Raw genomic sequence first — 24,168 nt, 5'->3', positions numbered from 1 at the left:
TCCTTCCCCTTTGTTTTTTTTTTTTTCCCTTTTCACATTATCTTTGTAAAATCAGAATAATTATTTAAAACAACATTTCATGTTGTTTTAAATTGCCAATCCCTCAGATAAAATACTAGAATAGATTTTGCAACAAGTATGTTATTTAAGATCCTTGCTGGGTAGTTATTTGCTCTTCGCTTTGTGTGTGTTATTTTTATTTTCCCTTGGAGTATTCCTATACTTCCCCTTTGGAACTGCTTATGTTGAGATCTTTTTTGGCCTCAAATCTTTAAGAAATTTCTGGTGAACAAGTCCTGGATCTCACATTTTTATTATTACTGATTAATAACACTGTTTCTGACAGTAGCTCAGTGGCGAGATTGCTCAACTTATCTCTGCTGACTTCCTTTCTATAAAATAAGAAGAATGATACCTGTAGACTTGATTTCATAAGCACTTTCTGAGTAATGAATTAGTTTGCAGAGATCTATAAGTAGACTTCTTTAAGTGCTAAAACTTTAGGTCCTTTGTATATTGTCATTCCATTCCTACCGTACCCAAACCTCTCTCAGGGTCTTCTGCTGAGCTCTCTGCAGCAGCATTTTCTACAAGTGCTTCACCATTTACCAGAAATTCCATCTTTAAGGCCCTAAAGCCCGCTAAGCCTCAGGTATTCTCCCCTCTGAGTTGTGTGAATGTCTTTATGTATCCACTTTGTCTGATGGATGGGACCAGATGGGAGGAGCATGACAGCTCCCAGACTTTCCTGCCTGTCTTCTCAGTCCATTCCCAGTTTTCAGCAGTTGGACTTCTTTCTTCCTCCACTGTTATGTCCCCAGCCTCCTTTTTGATCTCTCCTGGTGTGATTTTTGCCTATGCAAAGGGTGCATGAGAGTTATCTATACTTCATAAATAAATAATATGTTGTCTTTCTGAAAACAAACATGAGCTGATCATCTTCCTCCATTATTTAAGGGTTTAGGTCATGAAACAGACTCTCAGAATACTTTCATATGTCTCAAAACTCAAAAATGGATGTCTTACTTTTTAATCTATGTAATGGGTGGTTCCTAAGCTATTTGATCAATGATCACTGTTGGCTCTTGGAATCTTTTCTTATCCTTCTTATGACCTTCCCAGGAAATTCATAACTGATTAGTTTTTATAAGATTTTCTGGTTTATTGTGTTTCATTGATGAGTGACTATGACCACTGTAGTCTCACTATTATGGAACCATTCTAATGACTTCACTTTAGGACCTGAACTCAATTTTATTGGCGTAGGAAGGGGGATTCTGAATGGCATAATTCAAGAATGTTAAAAAATATATGACAATGACATTTTATAGAAAGTCTTTGCTAATGTCTCAAAAAATGATACCTCAACACAAGACCAAGCCTATGGTAAGTAGTAGTGATTTCTGTGGTTTCACTCTTCCCTTGGCATGTGTACTTTGTTAGGGAGAGTATTTTGTGCTCAAAATAATAGTTACCACAACAACTTAAGCAAATGCTTGCACGTTCCAAAATGGAAAAAATCCCCATTTATGTGCCATACTGGTTAAGATAGTCATGTAGGAATCCTGTATGCAATCTGAAAGTATGTTTCTAGTATGTATTCAATTTGGAAATTTCCTTGTGTTTCTGGAATTATCTCCATTTCTACTGGGCATTTGGCAGGTATAAACTTAGCATATTCTGTAGTAACTAAATCCTGGCACTTTTCAGGAGAAGTTGCTTCAAAATAATAATAATAAAAAAGTCCTTCCTAATCTATTTATGGTTGCTGAAGCATTATAATGCAAGTGAACCTAAACAATTTAAATCATGCTTATGTTAATTTGATTTATTGTCATAATCTCTAATTATGCTATTATGGCATTAAGTAGAATTAAACGCAATTATAAATTTTAAGTGCACGTACCTATCTTAAAGGCTTGCTGAAGCCTTGACTTGCTTTGAAGTGGCTGGTTGCAAAAAATCCTGTGCTTTATTGTACACAAGGGTTACCTGAGGTAACCACTGCTGCTTGTGAAGCACAGCCTACACCCTGAAAGGGTGGAAGTCACTGCAGTCAAAGCACCAGGTATGAAACTGCTGCCAGCACTCATGAACCAAGCTGCTTACACAGGGAAACAGCTCAGGTCCTGCTACGGACTGCGTGTGCAGATCAGCACTTAGCATGGCTTGGATTTATCGCCAATCCTTTTTTCCAAGTTTTTTTTGGTTTTGTTTTTGGGCTGAAAAAGGGAAAATATTTTGTTTCAGTAAACAAAGTGACACATTTTCCAAGCACCATTCTGAAGCATGAGGAAAACAAGACTGTCTCACAGTCCTGTGTGTGTGGGGGGGGGTGTTTTCACCCAGTTGTGGGGAATGGGAACGGACCAGGGAGTTAATTTGTGACACAGAAAGAATTCACCTACTTTTACTGCTGACAGAACATGAAACTGTATTTTAGACTAAAGAGAAAAATGTCCTAAACCCAAAATTACTAATCTAAGGCAGGTGGGGGGAAGAAAGTGTCTACTCACTGTCTATTTACTGTTTTCTAATAATTTCTTAGTTATCCCAAGTTTGTAATATGCACCTGGTTACAGGGCACTCAGAGAATTTTTTCTTGATCTTATGAGATTAAGATGTTTGCCTGAGACAAAGGAAACCTAATTTGTAGGGTTTTGTAAAAAAACAAAGTGCACTGCAAATAAGAAAGAGACAGAAAGCACTATTCCTCTTCTCTTTCCCCTCTGAAACTCTGCAGTTTGGTGGTGATTTTATTTTCTGGAAGCGATGGAGACAAATCCATTTGCTAAAGGAAGGATTTGAACTTGTGTCTGCCACATCTTGGGTAAGTACTATGAACATTAAATAAAAAGAATAAAAACCTACTTCTAGTACTACTATGAAACAAATCTAAATTAGTTGATTCATTTGATCAGAGTATGGGTTGTTTTGGGTTTTTCTTCTTTCATTCATTTTTGATAGTCAGCTCAGTAAATAAGCCAAGGAGAAACATGTGATGAAATTGATGAAAATGACAGTTCAGGCTCTCCAGTGCCACCTTCCCAGGCAGCACAAAGTTACTGTTGCTTTTCTGTTGTTCATTCCCCATTTTTCTGTTGTTCATTCCCCATATCCCCTTTCAGCATATGGAAGGAAAAATAGTGATCACAAGTTATATCCAGCTATATTACAGCATCTACGACTATTCAGGTTATTGAAGCAAGTCTTCTTTAAAATATGACTGTCTGTCTAGCCATTGCTTGTGAAAGAAGAGAGGGAGTTGCATATCCAGGTGATTCTGGTTTTGCAACATATTTAAAAAATAAGTAATCTAAATAATTGCAAAGTCAAACTGTTTTTACTCATTTTGACTCACTTCTTTAAGAGGAACTGAAATGAACCTGTTTATGACTTCATGCCTGCAAAAGACTGTAAGACAGATTTTTCAAATTAAGTCAGCTGGTGAAGTTGTAGGAAAACATAATTTAGAGCAGTTTATTATTCATTCACTGACAGCCCAATTTATATTCCTACAATATATCTGGGCTTTATGTTCCAGCCTTTATAAACACTGATGCTTATTTTCCCTCTGAATTAGTGAGGTATAAAGGAAATCTTCCTTTCTGTATTTCTACAGTGATAGTCTTAAGAACAAAAAACATTACAAAGAATGCATGTGATGGGGTTTCTGTTCAATAGGGATAGGGGGAATAAAATAATTTAGAAATGTCTTAATTTGTAAATTGAATTTGAAATTTATTTTTGCTCAGCAGAAATTAGGTTATTCAAGGTATATACACTGGGGCATGTAGCATGGAAGAAGACATTGTCTGAACATGTAAAAAGGGAGACCTTACATTGTTGTAGTGTAAGCAGTGACCTCACATAGGATGCACTTCCATAACTGAACCGAAGTGCTGAGGCCAGGGTCTATCCAGGTCCATGATCCCCCAAACCAGGCAAATCTCTGGGACAAAGTATCTTCATACAACTTTGAAAGTTTTTGGGACATGGATTTGGGTTAGGAAGGAGGGGAGGAGCTGGGAACTGGAGACTAAAGAGAATAATAAAGAATGTCCCAGGTCCCTATCACGTTTTCTATGTCAGCATTGTCCAATTCAGGAAACTAACAGAAAAGTTACCCTTAACTTGGATGGGAGAAGCATGAAACTTACCCTTTATAGCTCTTGAACTTTCACTTCTAAACATCTGGCAAACAAAACGTTAAAAGCAACTCAAGAATCACAATTTGTCACCAGTTCAAAAAAAAAGAAGAAACAGGAACAGGTTGAGAAGAGAAAGTGCCTAGAAATTTGGTTTTGACAGCCAAGGCTACAATCTGTTAGAAGTCTAACACTGATAAAGATGGAGTCTTGGCTTTTCCTTTCTGTTTGCTTTCGTCTAGCAGGTTTTTTTTAATTACTTCTTAGGAAGGGAGGTGTGATGATCAGCGTGATTTTGAGATGAATAAATTAAGAGCTTGCACTAACTTTCCTGTGAGGGCTGCCAGACCTGGGAAGACTTTCTTCTGGTGTCCATTATGGGACATTAGGGTAATACAGAATAAATAAGCTTGCTCTTCTTTGCATTAAGAAGCAGGTAGAACTGGTTGTCTCACGTTGTCAGAAAACATTTCTACCATTGTTTAGATGCTATGGTAAAAGGAGTTTTATTTTTTGATTGGAAATCTAACTACAGCTTTCCTGGTGAACTATATTTCCTGTGGTGACTTAAGAACAGAAATTGGGATCTGTTGAGAAGAGAATAGGCCATTTACAGTGAGAATTATGAAACTTAGATTCTTGCTGAATGGAAAAGGGATCTTTTTATTATTTTGATTCATTTTTATCTTGTAGAGCGGCAGTTATCTGCTTATGCTGTATAGAATATACTTTTCAGATTTAGCATCCATTTTAAAAGCCTGATCTGAGGAAAGGAAGCCAGAATGGCGAAATTTTCTGCACCTTAGCTGTTACTCTATTTCTCTTTAAAATGATCTGTGGGCAATAAGACTGTTGACAAAAGGTCCTATCCACTGTGAGAAAACAAACATAAAAAGAAACCTTTGCTTCTTCAAGCAAAGACATATCCACTATTTTCAGAAATTCGTTGCATCTGATTCTTCTGATCCAGCTTTTGTAGTAAGGACACAAGCTGTTTTTTACAATAGCAATATTAGAAAACATAACTAGTGAAGGATTGCCCAACTTATTCTGCATATTTTAATGCAGCTCTGATTTTTTTATTTTGTATTGCCATTTTTTTTGTTCATATCAAGAGCAGCATCTGCTTACAGATTTCCCAGGAGAACAGATCAGATCAGAATATACAATCAAGGTAATATAACAAAAGGAAGGTGTTAAAAAAGCTGTTTGAAACCAAAAATTATTTTTCTTCCAAAATTAACACTTGGCTTTGCTGTCTTTTTGGAAAGAATATCTGAAGGCCTTGTTGGGTCAACCAGTTGTTGCTAGGTCTTCATGGTAGCTAGCCTGGCTGTTTCTAGGCCCCTTTTAGGTCTAGATTCACAATCCAAATTTTCCAGAAGTCTCATCTTCCTTCTATGTAGAGATGGAATATTTGTGCATGTAAAAGGCAGAGAAAAGAAGAAAGAAATCTCTTAGGTAAGTAAACAGGCATAATCCTAATTCTTGTGGCTTCTGAGATCTGTTTGTGTAAAATGATTCATTGCTTCTTAAGTAAAATAAAGTATAAGGAAAGTGGAATGACTCCTCCTTTTAGGCGTCTCCATTTGAAGCATTGCTTCTGTCACCAATTCTGGAAGTTCTTGTCTCATTCTTCAAAAGAGGGCAACACTCCTTGGTATTTTCCAATTTTGCAGTAAATCAAGGCTTTAGCCCTTCAAAACACTTTAACTGTAATTGCTTAGTTGAATTAATTCTGACAAAGTCTCTTCAGAAGGAAGTTCTTGAAAAATTCCACTGGTTTCATATTGCATTTAGGTTTTACCAGGTGATAAAAATATTCATGAAGAATGAGGCCATGATTTCTATAAATTTTGTTTGTAGTATTAAGGATTGTTTTCTTTTGGTAGAGATCAGGAGACTCAGTTGGTCATGCTGATGGAATTTAAAGAGAAATGTTGGACCACAGTCATATCACAGTGTGGGAAGAGTTCTTTTATAAAGTGAACCACACTGAAGAGAACGCAGGGAACACCTAAAGGTAAAACAAAAAGCGAGGTGCATTCTTAGCATATGGCATTCTCCAAAAACATGGCAAACCTGGTAATAGTCCCTCTACAAGTATGCAGTTCACATTAAATGGAGAGGAGTTAACACATTTGCTCCCATTTTAACGGGATTTGGAAAAGTCTGTTGAAATGTTGAGTCAATCCATGCTGAAATCTTCCTGAGTGGCAAAAGGAGCACAGGGAGAGCTCACAGATTTACCTCCTTCCCAAATATGCTGAGCTTTATTCATTTCCTATGTTTCAGCCTATGGTCACTGAGATGTGGAGGAACTTAAGGCTGGTTTAAACCACCCTCAAATACTGCTATTGTATTGTGTTACCTATAATAATACTTGACCTATAATAATAATAATAACCCCTTTATTTCCCTGTAGTGGGGACATAAATCCTCTCCATAAAACTTCAATTAAGCTTTTTATGGAAACATCTGTATGTTTGCAAACTGGAGTCTCCCTGTAGAATAGTTGTCTCTATAAATTACACTTCTAAGCTCAGTCACACTCCTGGATTTTAATTTTTTAAAAGTCACATTTATGGGCTTCATAAAATGCTCTCATGCATGCATAATCAAATTAATAACATATGGATTAGCAATGAAAAATAGTTGAGATGAATTTTGACAGAGTTGGAAACATCTGAAATCAGGGATTTTGCAGCTGTCTGCATCAAGTGTAATTGTGACCTATAAACTGTGCATCACTCTTCTCCTTAATTTAGCTCACTGGTGTTAAAAGTCAGCTGTTCCAGGCTGTCTGCATTCCTTGAGAATTGGTAGTGCACAGTGGTTTAGCACAGTCTGTCAGTGTGCTGCATTCTGCAGCCTGTGGATCAGTGTGCCTTGGCTTTTTCCCAAGTTCCACTCATGCACAGCAGAGAGTTTAAAACTGCCTGCAGGAAAAATGAAATTAATGTTTCCTAAATTAGTAAAAAAAAAAAAAAAGGATATGGCCCCAAGAGGTTTGTTCTGAACTATCCATATATATTATCTACTAGGATAAAATAGAGGAAAGTGTCAAATTTTAATATGACAATATGGAAAACATTTTTATTGGAGTATCAGGTTTGGTTTTAACCTCTTTTGTGGTCTATATGTGTTTTCAGCATTCAGGATTGCTAATGAAAGCAGTGATGCTGGATTTGGTGGAAAATGCCTAAATACCCTCTAACTTCTGCTTCAGCAAAATGTGAGGATTGAAACAAAATAAAGCCTTTGTTTTAAACTTAAAGGCTAAATATTTATGTAATTATTATTGTAAAATTTTGATATATTATAATTTTTTTCATTTATTTATCTGATCAGTTACACAGTTTGGTTTGTGAAGGAGGGGGATTAATTTCCACAAATCTTAGATTATTAAGCACTACAATATAAACATGAAGTATTTATTATCATCTTCCATGACTGTATTAGTATTGTGAATGGAAAAAAAAACTCATCAGAAACAACCAGCCACTTCCTCTGCCAAATTACCTTTTGCAATTAAATATGGTAATTTCCTGAAATATTTCCTGAGAATTTTTGAGCAATGACTATAGTGAATAAATTTGTTTAGTGAATCATTACTTGCTAATTTTTTGTGTATTCTGGCCAGACTATCTCCACTCTATTAATGGATTCAAGATATTTAACAGGAAATTATTTTCAACCAGATGAGTTGCCTGGTTTGCATTCTTATAATCTCTGACGATTCAAATTCTTCTTGAGATCAGTGATTCAGAAAGCCATATGGGACTTTTTTTAATGTTGGGTACAATATTTGAACATGAGAAAACTGAGATTTCTTAGATTTTCATTTCCCTTAAGTAATATAGAGCTAGATAAAAGACAGACAATGTCATTTTTCACCTTTCTGTTTCCTCATTTTGCAAAACTAAGTATTGTAAGTGGTCAAAATGGAAATTTAAGCATCCTAATATGGTGATGTAGACAAGCTATGAGGAAATGAATTAGTATACCAATGTGTGTTTGTATACTTTTGACATTCTGGTAAGTACCAATCTGGTGTACTATTCAATATTCATCTGTTTTGATCTCTGAATGACTGCTAAAATCAAGAGAATGCCTAATGTTGACTGTTGTTAATCAGCTTGGACAAATACTCTGCAGTTAGAGAGGAAAAGGTGACTATTGTAAGTCAGTGCATTTACATGTACTTCTTCAGTAACTGAAGGTCTTTTTGACTGTACTAAACCAAAACAAAGCAAAAAAACCCACATGAAAAACAGAACTCTAAAGTCAGATCAGCTTTGATTTTATTTCACCAGAAAGTTGGTCTGGAATAGGTAAATGTATTGATGGAGGAGAAATGACAGCCATGGTTACAAATCTCTTTTCCTGAATCTGCATATTTTTCATTTTAGAGCAGACCCTTATGAAAATGATTGTCACTTCAAATGAGCTGTTGGCTCAAGATGAAATCCTGACTTTATTTTTGGGTACATGTGTCCAAAGCACTTAGCTTACCTCTTTTGATATCCTACATTCTACATTCTCTTGTCCAATAGGGTATGAGGATGGGAGAGACCAGATGAGTAAATCTCTCCAGGGGACAGTGAAATTTGCAGCCAGGGAGAGTGAGGGGGTGAGGCTCCCTCGAAGAGTTGTTCCTGTAGTACATTTCTATGGTGTATTGCCTGTTTCAAAACACAGAGGAGTCAAAATAAAGTTAGCTGTGCAAAACCACACAGCCTTTCCATGCTGCAGTTATTGTACCTGGGGGTAAACTTTTAGCCAGCTTATTTGTCTGGTTGCTAATATGTTTATGGTTTACTAATATAAGTAATACTGTGAAGAGAACTTATTAAGCAACAGGGTGTCAACACCAATTTGCATGTAGTTTGCTGTCTTTGCTAAGGAGTGAAATAGATAAAAAGGATGGAGTAAAACTTTTCATAAGTGTAAGATATATATACAGATATAGATATATATGGTTTTCAGGCTTATTTTGCTACTGACTACTAAAATGAATGCAATTACAATAATTAAAATCAATGTGTAATATTTCCCTGAATAGTGAACCTCAGGTAACCGGTTTAATTAGTCTTGGGTATCAGAAAATTCCTTTTAAGAAAAAGTACATATTAGCAGCATAGCTTGCAGATACTTGCCCATTTTTTTCCTGGTAAAGTTCAAAAAAATGGCAGGCACTGTGAGGAGGCAATTTCCCATTGAAGACATTGAGTGCCATCTGTAAGGCAGCAATGGTGGTTGCATGCTGCAAACAGAGGAAACCTTTAATTAAAGGTCTGTTGAAAATGATTGCATGAACCTATTATTTAACAATATTTCCCACACATTATCTGTCCACTCAACATTAACCTTATTAGGGCCTCATTAGTACTTGCCCTCTGCACTGTTGAGCAAACATTGTCCTTTTATGGCTATATAAACTGAAGTCCTGCATGTATAAAGTATACATATATGTAAATATTTAAGAAGTCTTAGTCCCTTGCAGCTCTTGCATATTTAATAGGAGCTGTTAAAACTTCTTTTAAAAAGAACTAGTGGTTTTGCTGGTTAAATATACAGTATTTGAGATCAGATCAGTAAGCTCTTTAGCTGATATATACCCAGTAGGTCATGATATAAATGCGGTTTAGAAACAGGAGCTTTTTAGTGAGAGCAATCCAAAAATTTCCTCCTCCAATGACAGCATTTGTACATTCTAAACAAAAATATAAGATCACAATTGAGTAACTGCCTTCATAAGGCCTGATAAAATAACTGTAACTTAATTTTTTTCTTTTTTTCCTCATATGCACTTGAAAAAGATGCAGGAAGAAGGAGATTTTGTTTTAAATTAACTTTGTGATCCAGGTTTAATAAAACATGAGGCATGATTTTTCCAGCTCCCTGCTCAATCAAAACATTATTACAATGAAAAAAACCATGACATTCAGTAGAAAGTGGAATGCTTCAGGTTTCAAAGCAGCATCTGTTCATTAAATTTTTTTTTAAATCTGAGGACATTTAAGGTTAACCAAATAAAAAAATGCTTGTAGCTGTATTTGATGAAGGAAATAAAATTTCATGGCTTTCACTGCATTTAATAACTGCAGAAAGGAAACACAAGAGAAACAGAAAGCACTCACCGTGGAATACATAACCATTTTTTGATGGTATGAAGGCTTTCTAGCATCTAAGATATGCTTTAGAATAGTTTTTAAAAGAATACCTGAAAGAAAATGGGGAAGCAGTGACAATGAAAGAGATGCTTGTGTTAACATCTGTATCGACTGCTGCCATTTCAGCAATCCATCACTAAGTGCACCAGATTTATTCAATTGACTCAACTGGTAATTTGTGCAGAGTGCCTTGATTAATAGTGACAGTATCTTTCAAATGAACAGTGGGCCTGTTTTACTTCTGTGTAAAATGTTTTGGGGATCCCTAATAGCCTCAACAGCTTCAAACAGTGCATTCACAGTTACTTTGTGCCAGCAGAACAGTGCAAGAAGAGCACAGTAATGAATGCTACCCTGTTGTCTGTGTAGCTTGAGTGATTTCCAGCTTTCCAGAGGAAAAAAAAGAGCATATCCTCTTGACTCTGGGGCTTTATAAATTGTGTGGTTGTCTGCATTTTGTTAGTGTTAACTGCTGAAAAACTGTAAGACAAACTACTAGATTTAAATCAATGGCTTCTCTAGTATGTTAATATAAGGTTGGCACGTCAACAAGTTAAAATCCTTAAAGTAGAACTGTACCAACTAGGAAATTAGACAGAATTAGTCTTTAGCTTCTGGCACATTTTTAATAGCAATTGTTAGTAAAGCAAGGGCAGAGGTTTGAACTTTGTGCCAAGTTTTGCAAGTTGGAGCTTTGAAAAATGCAACAAGTTAATTCATGTTATTTGTTCATTTGTCTTCTTAGCTCACAGATCCTGCCTGCACACTGCCCATATAAAACAAAAAGGAGGCTCAAAATATGACAGTGGATGAATGGAGGAGAATGAGTGATAAAAAAGGTATAAAATACTTTCAAATTTTAGTCACTGTTTTCTGAGCAGAGTAAAGTAAAAGCAGTTTAGTAATCTCATGTTAGGACTCTCAGCAGTGGAATATGAAGATGTTAGGTAACAGAGTCACCATTCTTACAAATAATATTTTTTAATTAAGTTACACGTGGCTTATGCTAAGTTCAGGCTTGATTCAATTCAACAAGAATCTGTATGTTATATTGAATTTCTTACACAGTGTAATCTAAATGATACCTCAATTACAATGTTAGATTAGGATAGTCATGATTCATATGCTCACCATCTCCCTCCCCATTAATCAAAATATTTCAGTGCTGTCCACCAATATCCCCACAATGGTATCTTTCACCATTCTACCATAGAATCAGCAGCATTGTTTGTCATATACCCTTTATTCTTTCCCATCCTACTTTTGGTTTTAAAAGGGGTAAGAATTCAGCTTACCTCCCTGCAAACGTGATTTTTGTATTTGTTTGTGGAACCCAAATTCCGCCTGCAATAACAATTCTGACAGCTTTATCAGCTTGGTCCTGACACCATGAGTAGCCCAAACAGGTAAAGTGTAATTGTTAATGTCCTACAGTGAAGAAAGAAAACATGGTGATTTTCCTACCGATTCCTACTGCTAACTGTTATTTATTCTGGCAAAAAATACTTCTCTGAACAAATTCCAAATGTTTCACTCCTGTAACATTTTCTCATTGTAATAAAATGATGACTGTGTTTTGCATTTAGACAGCTGTAGCATTCCTATTTATAGCATCATAGTGCTTGAAAGAAATTTGAAGGGCAGTTTTCAACAAGAAGAGGAATCTTTATTAATAATACTAAAATTATGCAAAAAGCAACTGGCATTTTTTATAATGTCAGGTTAAAAAAATCACTATATGATTTTTCCAGTCATGTGCTGGGATGTATTTTTACTGAAACAAATCCTATATAAATATCAGGCTTTTAAGGGCTGGTAGCTCTCAGGTGTAAGAGGAATACAGAGATCAATGTATAGCTGTAGTATGGATGTACTGAAGTATGGGGTAGATATATGAGGATGAGATATAAATTAAATTTGTACCTATTATGGTCTATTGGATACTACCACAGTCCTCAAGCTGAAGTGGAATGGATTAGTCTTTCCTTGGGGATGCAGTCCAAGGTATATTAGTGATCACAACTGTGAGAAGGGAAGACATGCACAACACTCCTGGTTTGCAGTACCCTGAATTCCTGTTTAAACAAGGTTGGTAATTTTTCTGTAGAGCGATGTAACCTTTGGACTGAGCTTACCTAAAGGACTGTTCTTGTAACAAGCGAGCTCAAAGGAAAATGTCAACTACTTTAAGGGTTTGTTTAAACAAGAAAACAATAGAATGTGCTAGGTTAAACCAGCTCAGACCTCAATGTTATCCATTTCTCTTTTAATAAGTGTGATTTATGCCTTGAGGAAAGAATTGGATGGTTGCATGCTATTTAAGACAGTCTGTAGGCAAGCAAACACATCAGTCTCCAAGTTACCTGAAAGTCAAATAACACTTAGCTGAAAATAACAAATGCAGAGAGATGTGTGCTACTGTGGTTTCATGAATTGTATTTAAAAACTGTGTAAGCACTCTCTCTCTGTATGCTTGAAAAATGAGAGAGGTTTTTATGGCAGATGCCTTTAATTAATACCCTCAGAGTCCTCAGTCAGTAGTATCAAATGCCAAGGCTCATCAAATGTAACACTAGAAGGAGAAGAACAATTTATTTATTTTTTATTCCAGTGTTTAGCTAGATTCTTTATGCGAGCTGTGAGTTTTCCAGATTTGTCTGGTGACATAGATTCTCGGTATGATTTAACTACTGAAATAGAAAGTCGAGGTCCTGCATTTGGAAAACATGGAAGGGTGACCTCACTGAAATTACAGTGAGATGTCCCAACATGTTAACATTTCATTTAACTTAAGGCCCTGGCTGACATTCTATTCAAGTCTGCTTTGATCGAAGTTGGACTTTCGCAAAAACTGAAGGAATGAAGGTAAACTCATTCGTATCACACCCTGTAAAATATTACATGTTGCTTCTGAAATCCACCTTAAAACTCCCTCATTAATATCCCAGTACTGACAACCAATTTATCATTAATATTTGTTAAGAAATAGTTATGCATGAAAGTGTAGCAAAAGCTGCCTTCAAAAATAACTTTTTTAACACAACACTCTGCAATTTTGTGTCAGCTGGGGTAAGTCTAGACTTTGAAGTGGGACTTCTTGCTAAATTAAAGGCAGTTAGGATTTTTTCAAATCATGACATTTCCGAACTGAGGAAATCCAGATACCCATGTGGAATTCCAGATACCCATGCCAGTTTGGCACCACAATACCCCTTTTGTTATAAAATCCACAATCTTTCATGATATGCCTGGTCCCTTTGCTTTGTCAAATTTTAATTTTTGTTTAAGACTGGGACAAGCTCCCAAACTTGTACAACTTTGTGTCATTCCAATGGCTGTTTAATTTCTGAAAATACTCTATCCACTATTGGCCATGTACAAATAATGGTTTCTCTTGCTTATACAATTTGCATAAATTTTTTGTGGAAGGATGCTTATGTTTCTTTGCCAGCAACATATTTTTATCCCTGTGTATCTCCTAGTGGGGTCTGGGGGAGTTGCAAGACAATTTTATCCAAAGATATTCTTCTGCCTAATTCTCCATATTCTCCAGTCAGTGGCTGGATCTTGAATGTGAAAGTCCACTAGATTGTGTTCCTTACAGTGGTGGATGACACACAGCAGCCTTACACCTAGAGAGTTTACAGGATTTTCAATTGTAAGTTTGACATTAGGTGGGGGTTTCTGGGAAAGAAGATGCAAGTAGTCGATGTTTAAAAAAATTTGAAGCACTGATTTATGATCTTTTTATGTCTTACAATAAAAAAATAAACCAAATAAAAATATCAGGTGTAAGAAAATGTAGGAATTTCTATTGGAATCAGAGATCTCAAGGGTCTTTTCCAACCTAAATGATTCTATGATTCTATTTACCTCATATTGTAAAGTGTCAGAGAGCTTCCAAATCCTTTCACTAGTCAACTTCTTCACTGGATATCCTGTATGAGTGGCTAAAAACTTCAGAAATTGCTGGAATACAAAAAAAATCCAAACTTGTAGTACTGAGGGCATTTTTACATGATTTCTACACACTGTCGTAGTACATAGGAATTTTTAGAAAGAAGACAGTCTTTGCACTTTGCACTTAAGCAATGAAACACTGCCTAGATGCAAGAGAATTTGGCCTATTCATTTAGACAAGGTTGGTGATTTTAGCTCAGATTTGAAGTATGGTGATTGTTTATGCCCGGTGAAAATGTTTAGAAGGAAGTAGAAGGAATGCAGATATATGAAGAAGTCTGGCAGAAATCCAAGAAATGCTTAAAGGAAGTGTGATAGAAAGAATTATTCTGATACTGGTACTCAGGAGAAGGAGAGGTATGATGTAAATTTGATAAAATGGGAATTGTGATTTACTTGCATATAATACCCAGATGCAGAGCCACAAATGGATGATTGAGGTCAGTGGTGAGAGATAATAGAAAAACAGGTGAGATTCATAGTGTCCTTTTGAATACACATGTGAAGTAGAAGGTTGCAGCAGAATAAACATGTGGTTATATAGTCATGCAAAGGTTTTGATGATGGAGAAAGAAAGGAAAGGATACTATATGAAGACAGGCACAAAACATAAGGGAACACCTAAATTAAGATTTTGGGTGGGAAACATGAATAAGTACTTGAGAAAAACACTGACACTGTTATAGAAATTCTGAGGAATTGAGCTGAGAAAATGAATCTGAACCCACAGACTTATATAGACAGAGATGTCAGAGGAGTTGCTTCACATGGGAGTAAACAGAGAGAGGTATTGGAATAATTTGAGAGGCATTGACATTGATTTTATCTGAGTTTTTGTTTTGTCTAGTCCCCTAGAAACTAAGTTTTTGCAAGTAGGTCAATAATTTATCTTTTCTGTGACTTGCCATTTTCAATTGCTGGGAATAGCCCAGTCCAGCTGGATCTGTAATGTTGTAATTGTTTTTTGGGTATGTTGTCTACACCCACTCTGAAGATCAGAGATCTGAAGGGAGCATATTAACTGTTGTTTTAAAACCTATGTGTTAGATAATGTTGAAGAAGTGGTACGTTTTAACTGGATTTCCAGAACTGAGAATACTTCACCTTGTAGTGCTTGAATTGCCTTTGGAAATCCCTTGTTGCAAAGGTTTCTTTCAGAAGCTCCTTGTATTTTGGGCAGTGTGAGAAAGGTAGGTATAGCAACTGGAAAGAAAATTGCAAAATCCTAGTTAGGCAAGGTGCATCTTGTTCTGCAATTCAATATACCCTTGCAGAATTGCTGTTCTGATTTGCTGCACTAGTTAGGACAAGCTGAAAAATAATTTGGGAACGTAGTTTCAAGGATATTCATCTTCAGGACTCTAGGAGTCATACTGATGACTACACACAAAATAATCTTTAAATGTTCAGAGGAGTAATAGCTGCAGTAGTTCAAAGTTAAAGGATTCATTTACACAAGATGAAATTCATCCTTTGACAGAAGACTAAGACAAGCCCTCATGAACTCCTTTGTTCTTAGCTTCTCCAGGGATGATTCCATTCATTGTGTTCAATCTTTCTTTAAACACACCATCACATTTTTACAACAAATTACAAAGCAGCAGCTGGACTGCAATAGGATTCTTTGTGCATACTCAACTGTATTGAGTCTATTTAACACAGCTTCATTTAGTTCAGCTAAATTGTAGAAACTTGTGAACTTTCTGTAACTCAGTTCTGTCTTTCATTAATCTAAGCTATATGAAGGTTACATATGGCTGGAATATCTTAAAAACTTATTTCATTTGTATGTATTTATATATGTTAGCTAAATTGAGTTAACTTTCATTTTCTGTGCTAAATTTTAAACAAAAATTAAAATTTGACACTGATAATATTAGTGCTTTTTCCTAATGTGCTTTTTTGTCTTTTTCCCAGTAATGTAGCTCCATCTATATAGTCCCAATATTAAAAGAACTTTGAAAAGAACTTGAGAGATTTGAAGGGATAATTAGCTTGGAATGCTTCACAGCAGTTCCTCAATCTTTTTAGAAATACAGTCTATGCATTCCACAAGATAGGAAGGTATTTGTGAATTATAGCCATAGGTTCATGAACAGGCATGATTTCACCAATAAATGATGGGCACTTGTTTTGTGCTGTAGGATACATGTGGTCTCAGGTTTAGCCTGTATATGCAGTAAGGATAAATAAAGTTAAAACACAAATAGTTGAAAAAAGTATGAAAACTGTGCATGTGTCCATGACTTTATGATTTGTTTGAATAAACTTCCTTGCTCCCCTAGATGTGAATGAGGTGCAGCACCTGCTTGCTGAGTTTGCCTTTTGTGTTGATACTGGCCGGGTATTCTTGTCTCTCTGCTGGGATATCCCCGCCTGTGACAGTGTCAGAAGCAGCTCCTGACTGTGTCTGGCTGTGTGTGTGAAGAGGAAGACATTTCTCCATACCTTCCATCTTCATGCTCTCATCACCCTGAGGTGAGAAGCATTGCTCCATGACCTCTCTGACGTGATTTCCTTATCATCACAGACTATGCTAATTAGACTTGTAAAGCCCACACAATTTATCTTGCATCACAAGTGCAAACCTGCTCTCACAAACTGGGACTCAGGCTGCACACTCCTGATCTTAACTTTTTATCATAGATTTTCCATACACAGGAGGTTCCAGCTCCAGCCAGCTGCACAGCTTTGCCCTCTAGGACAAGTATATGCAAGCTACAGAGCTGCTATCCACAGGATTCCTTACAACTCCAAAGCGAGGAGCTGAGGAAGGGAGATGAATTAATATATTGCTCTATGAATTTGTGCTTAAAGGTCTGAGTCCTCCTTCCTTTCCCCTTTAACTTTTCTCACCAGTCCTTGGAGTACATGCACTGACCTGCAAAGTGCATGAAAAACAATCCTGTAACTCAATTCTTACCATAATGTAAGTCCCAGAATGATTCTTTTGTCTTTTCCATTGGCTGTGGGCTAAGCAATTCTGAAGCACTAGTGAGATTAAGTATGTTTTCTCTTGTCACACAAAGAAAATAATGTTTGCATTAAATTTAGAAATTATCTACTTTTACAGTGATTTACCTTATAAATGAACTCTTTTTCTCTATACCCAGGACTCCCATTTTTCTTTCTCTTTTGTCAAGATCATGTCTCTGATATGCAAGTCCATTCCTGTGGAAATACTTGCCAACACTTCTAATCAGCTTATTAAGCATTTCTGCAAAATGCTTGTAACGATGTTTTTATTGCCTCTAACATGCACTTTTTGCTGCACCTTCATCTCATGTCCTATGTACTTTATTAATGATCAAGGGAAAGTAGATGCCCCTAGTTTATACTCACATTATCCTGTGGCAGTGGCATTGTGTGAACTGGAATTGGCTGCCAAAGGATTTTGGGGTTCCAAATCTGATCCTGTGTTGGAGGGTACAGTCCAGCAAGACTTGCCTGAGCACTCATAAGTGTGTGATCACAGTCAGTGCTTTGAACATAAATCTGAAGGAAGAAAAAAAAAAAGAAAAAGAAACATTTTGGATGGTAATTTCTTTCATTAGGTTTACTTTATTGTCTTTGTAGGAAAAAAAGGGGCTGGTACTGGGGAAGTTGTCATTAAAATGGAGTGACATGAAGGAAGACTATGAGAAAGAAGGAGGAAGGAGAAAGACTGCAGCTGGAATAAAATTTTGCTGGACAACTGAGCTGCAGCAGGGTAACATCTTAGAAATCCTGGTAGACAGCTTGAGATTGACTCTGTTTGACCCTCTAGGCTTGGGCACATTGTATGTGCACTGAAAAGCTGGAATCTAGATGAAAACTGAGTTGTATCTGCATCCCATGTGGAAGTGTAGCATTGGAGGTATTTGACATAGATGCTCTGCCATACAGCAGTGAGGGAGCTGAACCTGATGTGCAGCCTAAAAAGAATTTTTTGTGGTTTTCATGTAGCCATCAGGATAAAAGCTGAACTACAGTTTCAGGGATACTTTGGATATTTGGAATGACATTGACTTCAATTGGTATTAAATTTTCTTCAACTGCACCAGGTTTAGACTCTTATGCATCCAGGAAGTCCCATTAACAACCATGAAAAACATCTTCCTGCCCAGATCCAGTACTTGCCTCACACTGCTTGTATACAATGCTCAGGAAGTGAGAGTATCTCCTCCGCAGGTACTGGCCAAGCTCATACTGTTGTTGTATGCCAAGCTGTAGAAGTAACACAAGAGCATGAGAGGCTAAAGAAATGTGCTATGTATCCATTCATACAACCAAAAAATAATGCAATAATATTTGATATTAATTTAATAAAGACTTTTTTTTTCTTTTTCAAATTGAATTAGGAAAGAAGACATGAGCAAAAAGTAGTGAAGTTGCTGCATGTATGGTGTTGGATAATGTTAGCTATGACTCCTGGTGGATGCAGTTTTGTATTTTGCTCTGTGGAAAGCTATGTGTATGTTTATCTGAGCTAGTGAGACTTAAAGCAGGCATAGAGATGTTCCAACACCATCTGTCTACTTTCTACTCTATTGCTGTCTCAGAGATGATTAACTGGGAGTGCAGACCGAGCAGCCACCTGTCCATGGAGACACATCCAGGATATGAATCCCATAGAGCATCACCAGATGCTCTATTCCTTATGGGGGCTAGAGTTTTAGCCTGGGCAAGATCTAGTTTTTCAGAATAGAAGTTTTGAGGTAAAAGTCCTCCAAGTCTTTGGGCCTTTTTCTGCAATAGTTAATTATTATCAACAGTCTGAAGCATTTGATTTTTGATTCTTGCCTGATTATGTTCCCAACTTTCAGTCACTGAATCTTGTTACACTTTTGAATAACATTCACCATCACAGATCTTATTCACAGTTAAACAATAATCCATAAAATGGAATCAAATCACTTTATCTCTGTGTTAAATGAAACTGATGACAATTCTCTACCCTCAAAGCAAAATTTTTCCAGTCCCAACATTTTAGTAGCTCTTAGCTGAGCATCTTTCAACCTACCAACATAATTTTGTGAACACATGAATCACTGAATCACAAAATCAGTTAGGTTGAAAATGACCTCTGAGATCACTGAGTCCAACCTATTACCTAACGCTCCCAGGTCAACTAGACCATGGAATTAGGTACCATCCACTCTTTCCTTAAACACCCCTGGGGTGTTGACTCCGCCACAATCATACACAGTGTCCCTGTAATAGTCTATATTGTCATCTTTTTACTTGTACTGGCCTAAATTTAAATATTTTCCACTTAGCTCATGTAATCATTACTGTACACTGGGATCTCAAGTACAGTACTCATTGCTTCCTAAAGCAATTTTCTAAGTTGTGGGATCAGAGGATAATTCAGGCTGAAAGGGGCCTCAGGAAGTCTCTAGTCCAACCTCCTGCTCAAAGCCAAGTCAGCTAGGAGTTACTCAGGACCCACTGTGTGTGCATGTGATCACCTCTTGCTGGAATTGTGCATCCAGTTTCCTAGGCTATATGTGTGGTTTAGGCTTCTGCCCCAACTTGCCTAATATGCATGTTCATGTTGTTAAGCCCTGACTCCTGGGTCTTGAAGTCTTCTATGCCTTGGAGCAAGCTGGCATGGATTGCTGAACTTGCATAGTGTTTATATGGAATGATTGAATCACAGCTGAGTCGGGAAGCTGCTCTGTTACTCCTGTTTCTTCAAGGGAGTGACATGAGCAGAAACAGGCCTGATTTGCTTTGGAGACCAGTTTTGCCTCCTAAGAACAGTGGGGAAGAGGAACCCCTCAGGCAGTTTGTTCTATTCTGATTTTGGTGACCTGGCAAGTTCTTTTAGGAGAGAGATGCATTGGACATAAGGTGTGTGTCCCTAGCAGAGAGACACACCTCAGGTCTGCCTCCACATGCACTGTAGCCATTTGTCTGGGGCAACCAGACTTCTGGCACTTCTCAGCTACTTCAGGGAGACTGCCTGGTTCTGAGTGCTGGGCAAATAACTGGCAGCTTTTTCAATCCAAATAACATATCTTGGGGAAAAAGGAATGAGGCACAAGCACACAGACATAGTGGTCCTGCCAGTGGGAGGGGAAAAAACACCCAATGTCCAAATATTGCCTTACAGTCTGATAGTACAGTTCACCTGTGGCTCCATTTGTAAGAGGTGGCAGCTTCTAGAAGTTACAGTCAAGGCAGGCACAACATCTGTCAGATACAGAATCTGTGCTGCTTCTGGTTCAGCAGCACAGTTACTGTATATCTGTGGCACATTTGTGGAAACAGCTGATTCCAAAAATGCCTGCACTAAACCAGTTGAGTTTTAAATCAACTTTCTTGGGCATAGCATAAGAAAAGTTTCTGCTTGTACTGAACTTAACAGTTTGTGAGTAAGGAAGCACTTCTATTCAACAGAGATTGAGGGAGGGTTGTGTCTGTCAGCACTTCCATCACCTTCTGCTACTGATGGTTAAATCTTCCTGTATGGTCTCAGGTGAACTGAGGTGGTCATCAGTGCCTGGCTCCTCCCAGAAGATCCTGGTCTGCAATCAAAAAGCTCAACATATGGTGACACTGGATCAGAACAGGCTGACTCAGTTTCCTTCAAAATTAGTGAGTGATGTTGCTGTAGTTTGTTCATAAGTTGGCTGTCCTTAAGTAGCAACTTAATAAGGGCTTTCTCTAAGTGAAAGCAAAGTTCCAACCCCCAAATATCGACACAAACTCTTTCAATATTTCAGTTCTTTGCCCAGGTAAACAAACTCACCTTGGTAAGTTGGCCATATCCCTGTTGTCTTGCAATTTCTTTATGCTTATCAGTTGGGAAAAACTCCTGTGGGGTATGATCACCATGGCGAAATACCTGATAAAAGAGATGAAATTGCTTTTGTGTTACTGGTATTTTTTGTGGTGATTATTACTAATTAGTGTAGTCACAAGGAATATGCTATGACAGCGAGTACTGTATCTGACAGATGCTAAGTATATTAATGGTTCTTGCCTTAAATTTAGATAGCTACATTTCCTGTTTAATTTATTTAGACAAACATAACTGGTTCTTTTTTGGCATTTGAGAATAAATTAGCTCAAATGAATTTTTACAAGTTATAAAAACTACAGGATACCCTATTATATTTTAAAGAGATCTTATGTATTTTAGAAGGTATAGACCATAATATTAAATAAACAGAAAACAAACAGAAGCATGTTAGTATTTTTTCAGAGATATTTGAGCATTAGTATTTTGGTATGACTAAATTGGGATTCAAAAGGAAAAAACCAAAACTATTACTGGAAGTAACAGTTCTGTGGCTGCCTCCTGTGAAGTTCTCTTACTTGGCAGAAGTTAGCCTTAAAAAGTCATATGTTGGCTTTTTCATCACAAGAGGTGATAGAAGTGTTATCTAATATATAAATACAGGCTAAACTGTTGCTCTGAAAACATTGAACCTGTTTTGAAATTTCACTTCAGGTAAAAGATGTATTTATAAGTTACATTGGATTTTTTCATTCATATGATGAATTCTCTGCTTCATATGCTTTGCAGAATAATTCCTGTAGATATTTGCCATATGATTCTAAAATTGTAAGATTTTAAAAAAAAATTTCTTAATCCAAGCAGGGAGAAATTAAATCAAAACCTGCAAGAAAAAAAAAATAATTATTTGTTTGTGTGTGTGATGTTCAGAGTAAGATTCAGGCTTCCAGAAAATAAATGGTACATCATAACCATTGCAAATAGCATTAACTTCAAAGCACTGGTTTCTGTGTTGCTTGTTCAACGCCATTGTACACTTGTTTGAGTTTCACATACTGAAATTTACTTTGTATCTTAGTCCATTGAAACCACTGGAAAAGTGGAAACTTTTCCATAGGAAAGAGGGTTTTTGCACAGTTGGTATTTAGTTGGTATTTATGAAATCCTCTTTTACATTTAAAACAGAATCCTGTGTTATTTTTCACTTAGTTCTATAAAATAAGCATTCTATATCCATCCAAAAAGTAAGTTCATGTAGGAGTGCACAAAGGAGACAAAATTATAAAATCTTATTCAAAATTAAGATTGTTTTTTTGGACAATACAATAATGAATTTTGAATACGGAGGAAACATTTAAATATTTGAAAAGGTGCCCCCTCCCCTCTACCCTAGAGTACAAGAAGAGTAGTAAGTGACAGGTTTTGAACAAATTTCATTTGGCCATACTTACTAGGGACACAAACTTCAGTTTTCTTTTAGCTGTTGTTTGATGAAGAAAGATGCAGAAAAGACAGAACAGGAAACACAGACTCCAAATTCCACAGACTAGTCGCCTTCCTCTCATCCTGAGGGGAGCTTTCAGCTATTTTGCACACCAAGGTCCCTGGCTGGATGTGGTGATATAGTAGATATATGGCTAAGAGGGGTGGAGTCAGTCATGCTTAGTGAAATCTGAGAGTGAGCTGTGAAGTTGCCTCTCTGTCCTCTTCTAGGGTTAGTGCTTTTCAGGGAACTCATGAAATGAAAAGTGCATTTCTCACTTGTTCTCAATTTCTGTGTCTCATGTATTGCATGGAGTGAAATCTTTGAGCTCTCTAATTCCTGCCCCTGGCAAGGCAGGTGAATGTAAAGAGCTGGAGGTTGCCTTCTGTTATTTAACTAGGATTTAGTATGGGTCAGTCAGCCTTCCCAAATATGAAAATGCTGTGGGTATCTTAATCTTACTGTATGCAAAAGGGCTATTAAACCATCTGCATTCCTAATGCTCACAGTCTTCTCTGAACACTTTGTACTAGAAGGAGCAGTGCTAACAAATGTCTTTTTATAAAGTCTCTCTGGATTTTCCTGGGATTTGGCTGTGATTTGTAGGAGGAATAAGCAACAGAAGGTTTTGTTGCAAAGGAACAGGAATGATCCTGAATTCATTGCAAAAAAATAAAGATATATGAATGAACTTTTAATCTCTTTAGTAGATTGACTCTGTCTCTAGTGGCAAAGCATATGACAGTATTTTCTGGAATTTTCCCCCAGAATTTCATACAGTTAGTTAAATTTTAAATTTTCAGATCTCTCTTGCTGCACACACTCTCATTGTTATAGTGTGCATATATCAAGAGTTATTTCTGTCATTTCCCCAGTATATTTTAAAAAAGAAAAAAATCTGTTTCAGAGACACCATTGCAAGAGACAGGATTGATGTTGCAAGTTACTGATTTATGTTCAGTTCATTCAAGTCCTGTTAGTATGTTAAAATTGAGGGTGATTTCTTAGTCAGCAAAAGCTCTCTGTAAGAATTTAAAAGAAATTACTGAAAAAAATTATCATGTTGCTACCCAAAAAGGTTATATAATCCCAAACTAGTTTAAGACACAAAACAAAACTTTTCTTTTGATTATTAGATATAGACTTCTCTAAGGGGATCTGTTCTCCATCCTGAGGAAACAATGTTGTATCTTTCACATCTGTAAGAGCTAAAGATATTCCTCTGTGAAACATCCAGATGTCACACTTTCATTTCTGCTTTTATCTCTGACAATTTAAAGAGAAATAGAATAGAAAATAAATAGAAAAATGTGGTGGGGAGTTACTCACATTTATTGAGAAAGAAAACGCCATTTTTTTCTTAATTTGGAGGCACCTGGGGGGATATGGGTCAACAGGTTGAAGTTATTCATACCCTGTATATGTCATACCTCAAAAATTTCTCTGAAAAGTCTTTGTTTTGCTGTTTCTAGAAAACATGGCATCAGACACTACTCCTAAAATACACTGCTCTGCAAGACAAGATTTTTTAAATAGACCAGCTCAGAAAAAACAGGCAAGTTCTCAGATTCCCAAGACTCCAGTCAGGTTATTCATATACTGTATTCATGTTTAGGAGGGACTGCAGGTCTACAACAGGAGCAGAAAGATTTAACTTTAATCTTTTCAAGCATC

At 36.7% G+C, this 24,168-nt stretch overlaps 1 protein-coding gene across 1 annotated transcript; it reads right to left on the bottom strand.

The window, feature by feature from the left end:
- Positions 1-8,676: 8,676 nt before the first annotated feature.
- On the bottom strand, positions 8,677-22,576 carry LOC139591352 (prostatic acid phosphatase-like). Its single transcript, XM_071429912.1, has 10 exons — positions 22,463-22,576; positions 21,021-21,116; positions 18,404-18,490; positions 17,627-17,779; positions 15,389-15,487; positions 14,198-14,293; positions 11,620-11,752; positions 10,292-10,374; positions 9,308-9,414; positions 8,677-8,833 (listed from the first exon to the last, which is right to left on the bottom strand). The coding sequence occupies exons 1-10, from the start codon at positions 22,574-22,576 to the stop codon at positions 8,677-8,679; spliced, it is 1,125 nt and encodes a 374-aa protein (XP_071286013.1).
- Between the last annotated feature and the right edge of the window lie 1,592 nt (positions 22,577-24,168).

This window comes from Agelaius tricolor, unplaced genomic scaffold (assembly GCF_023055355.1).
Source record: "Agelaius tricolor isolate 1412-34295 unplaced genomic scaffold, bAgeTri1.0.p SCAF_6, whole genome shotgun sequence".
NCBI lineage: Eukaryota > Metazoa > Chordata > Aves > Passeriformes > Icteridae > Agelaius > Agelaius tricolor.
Note: the sequence above shows the minus strand (reverse complement) of the source record. Positions and strands in the feature narration are given on the sequence as shown.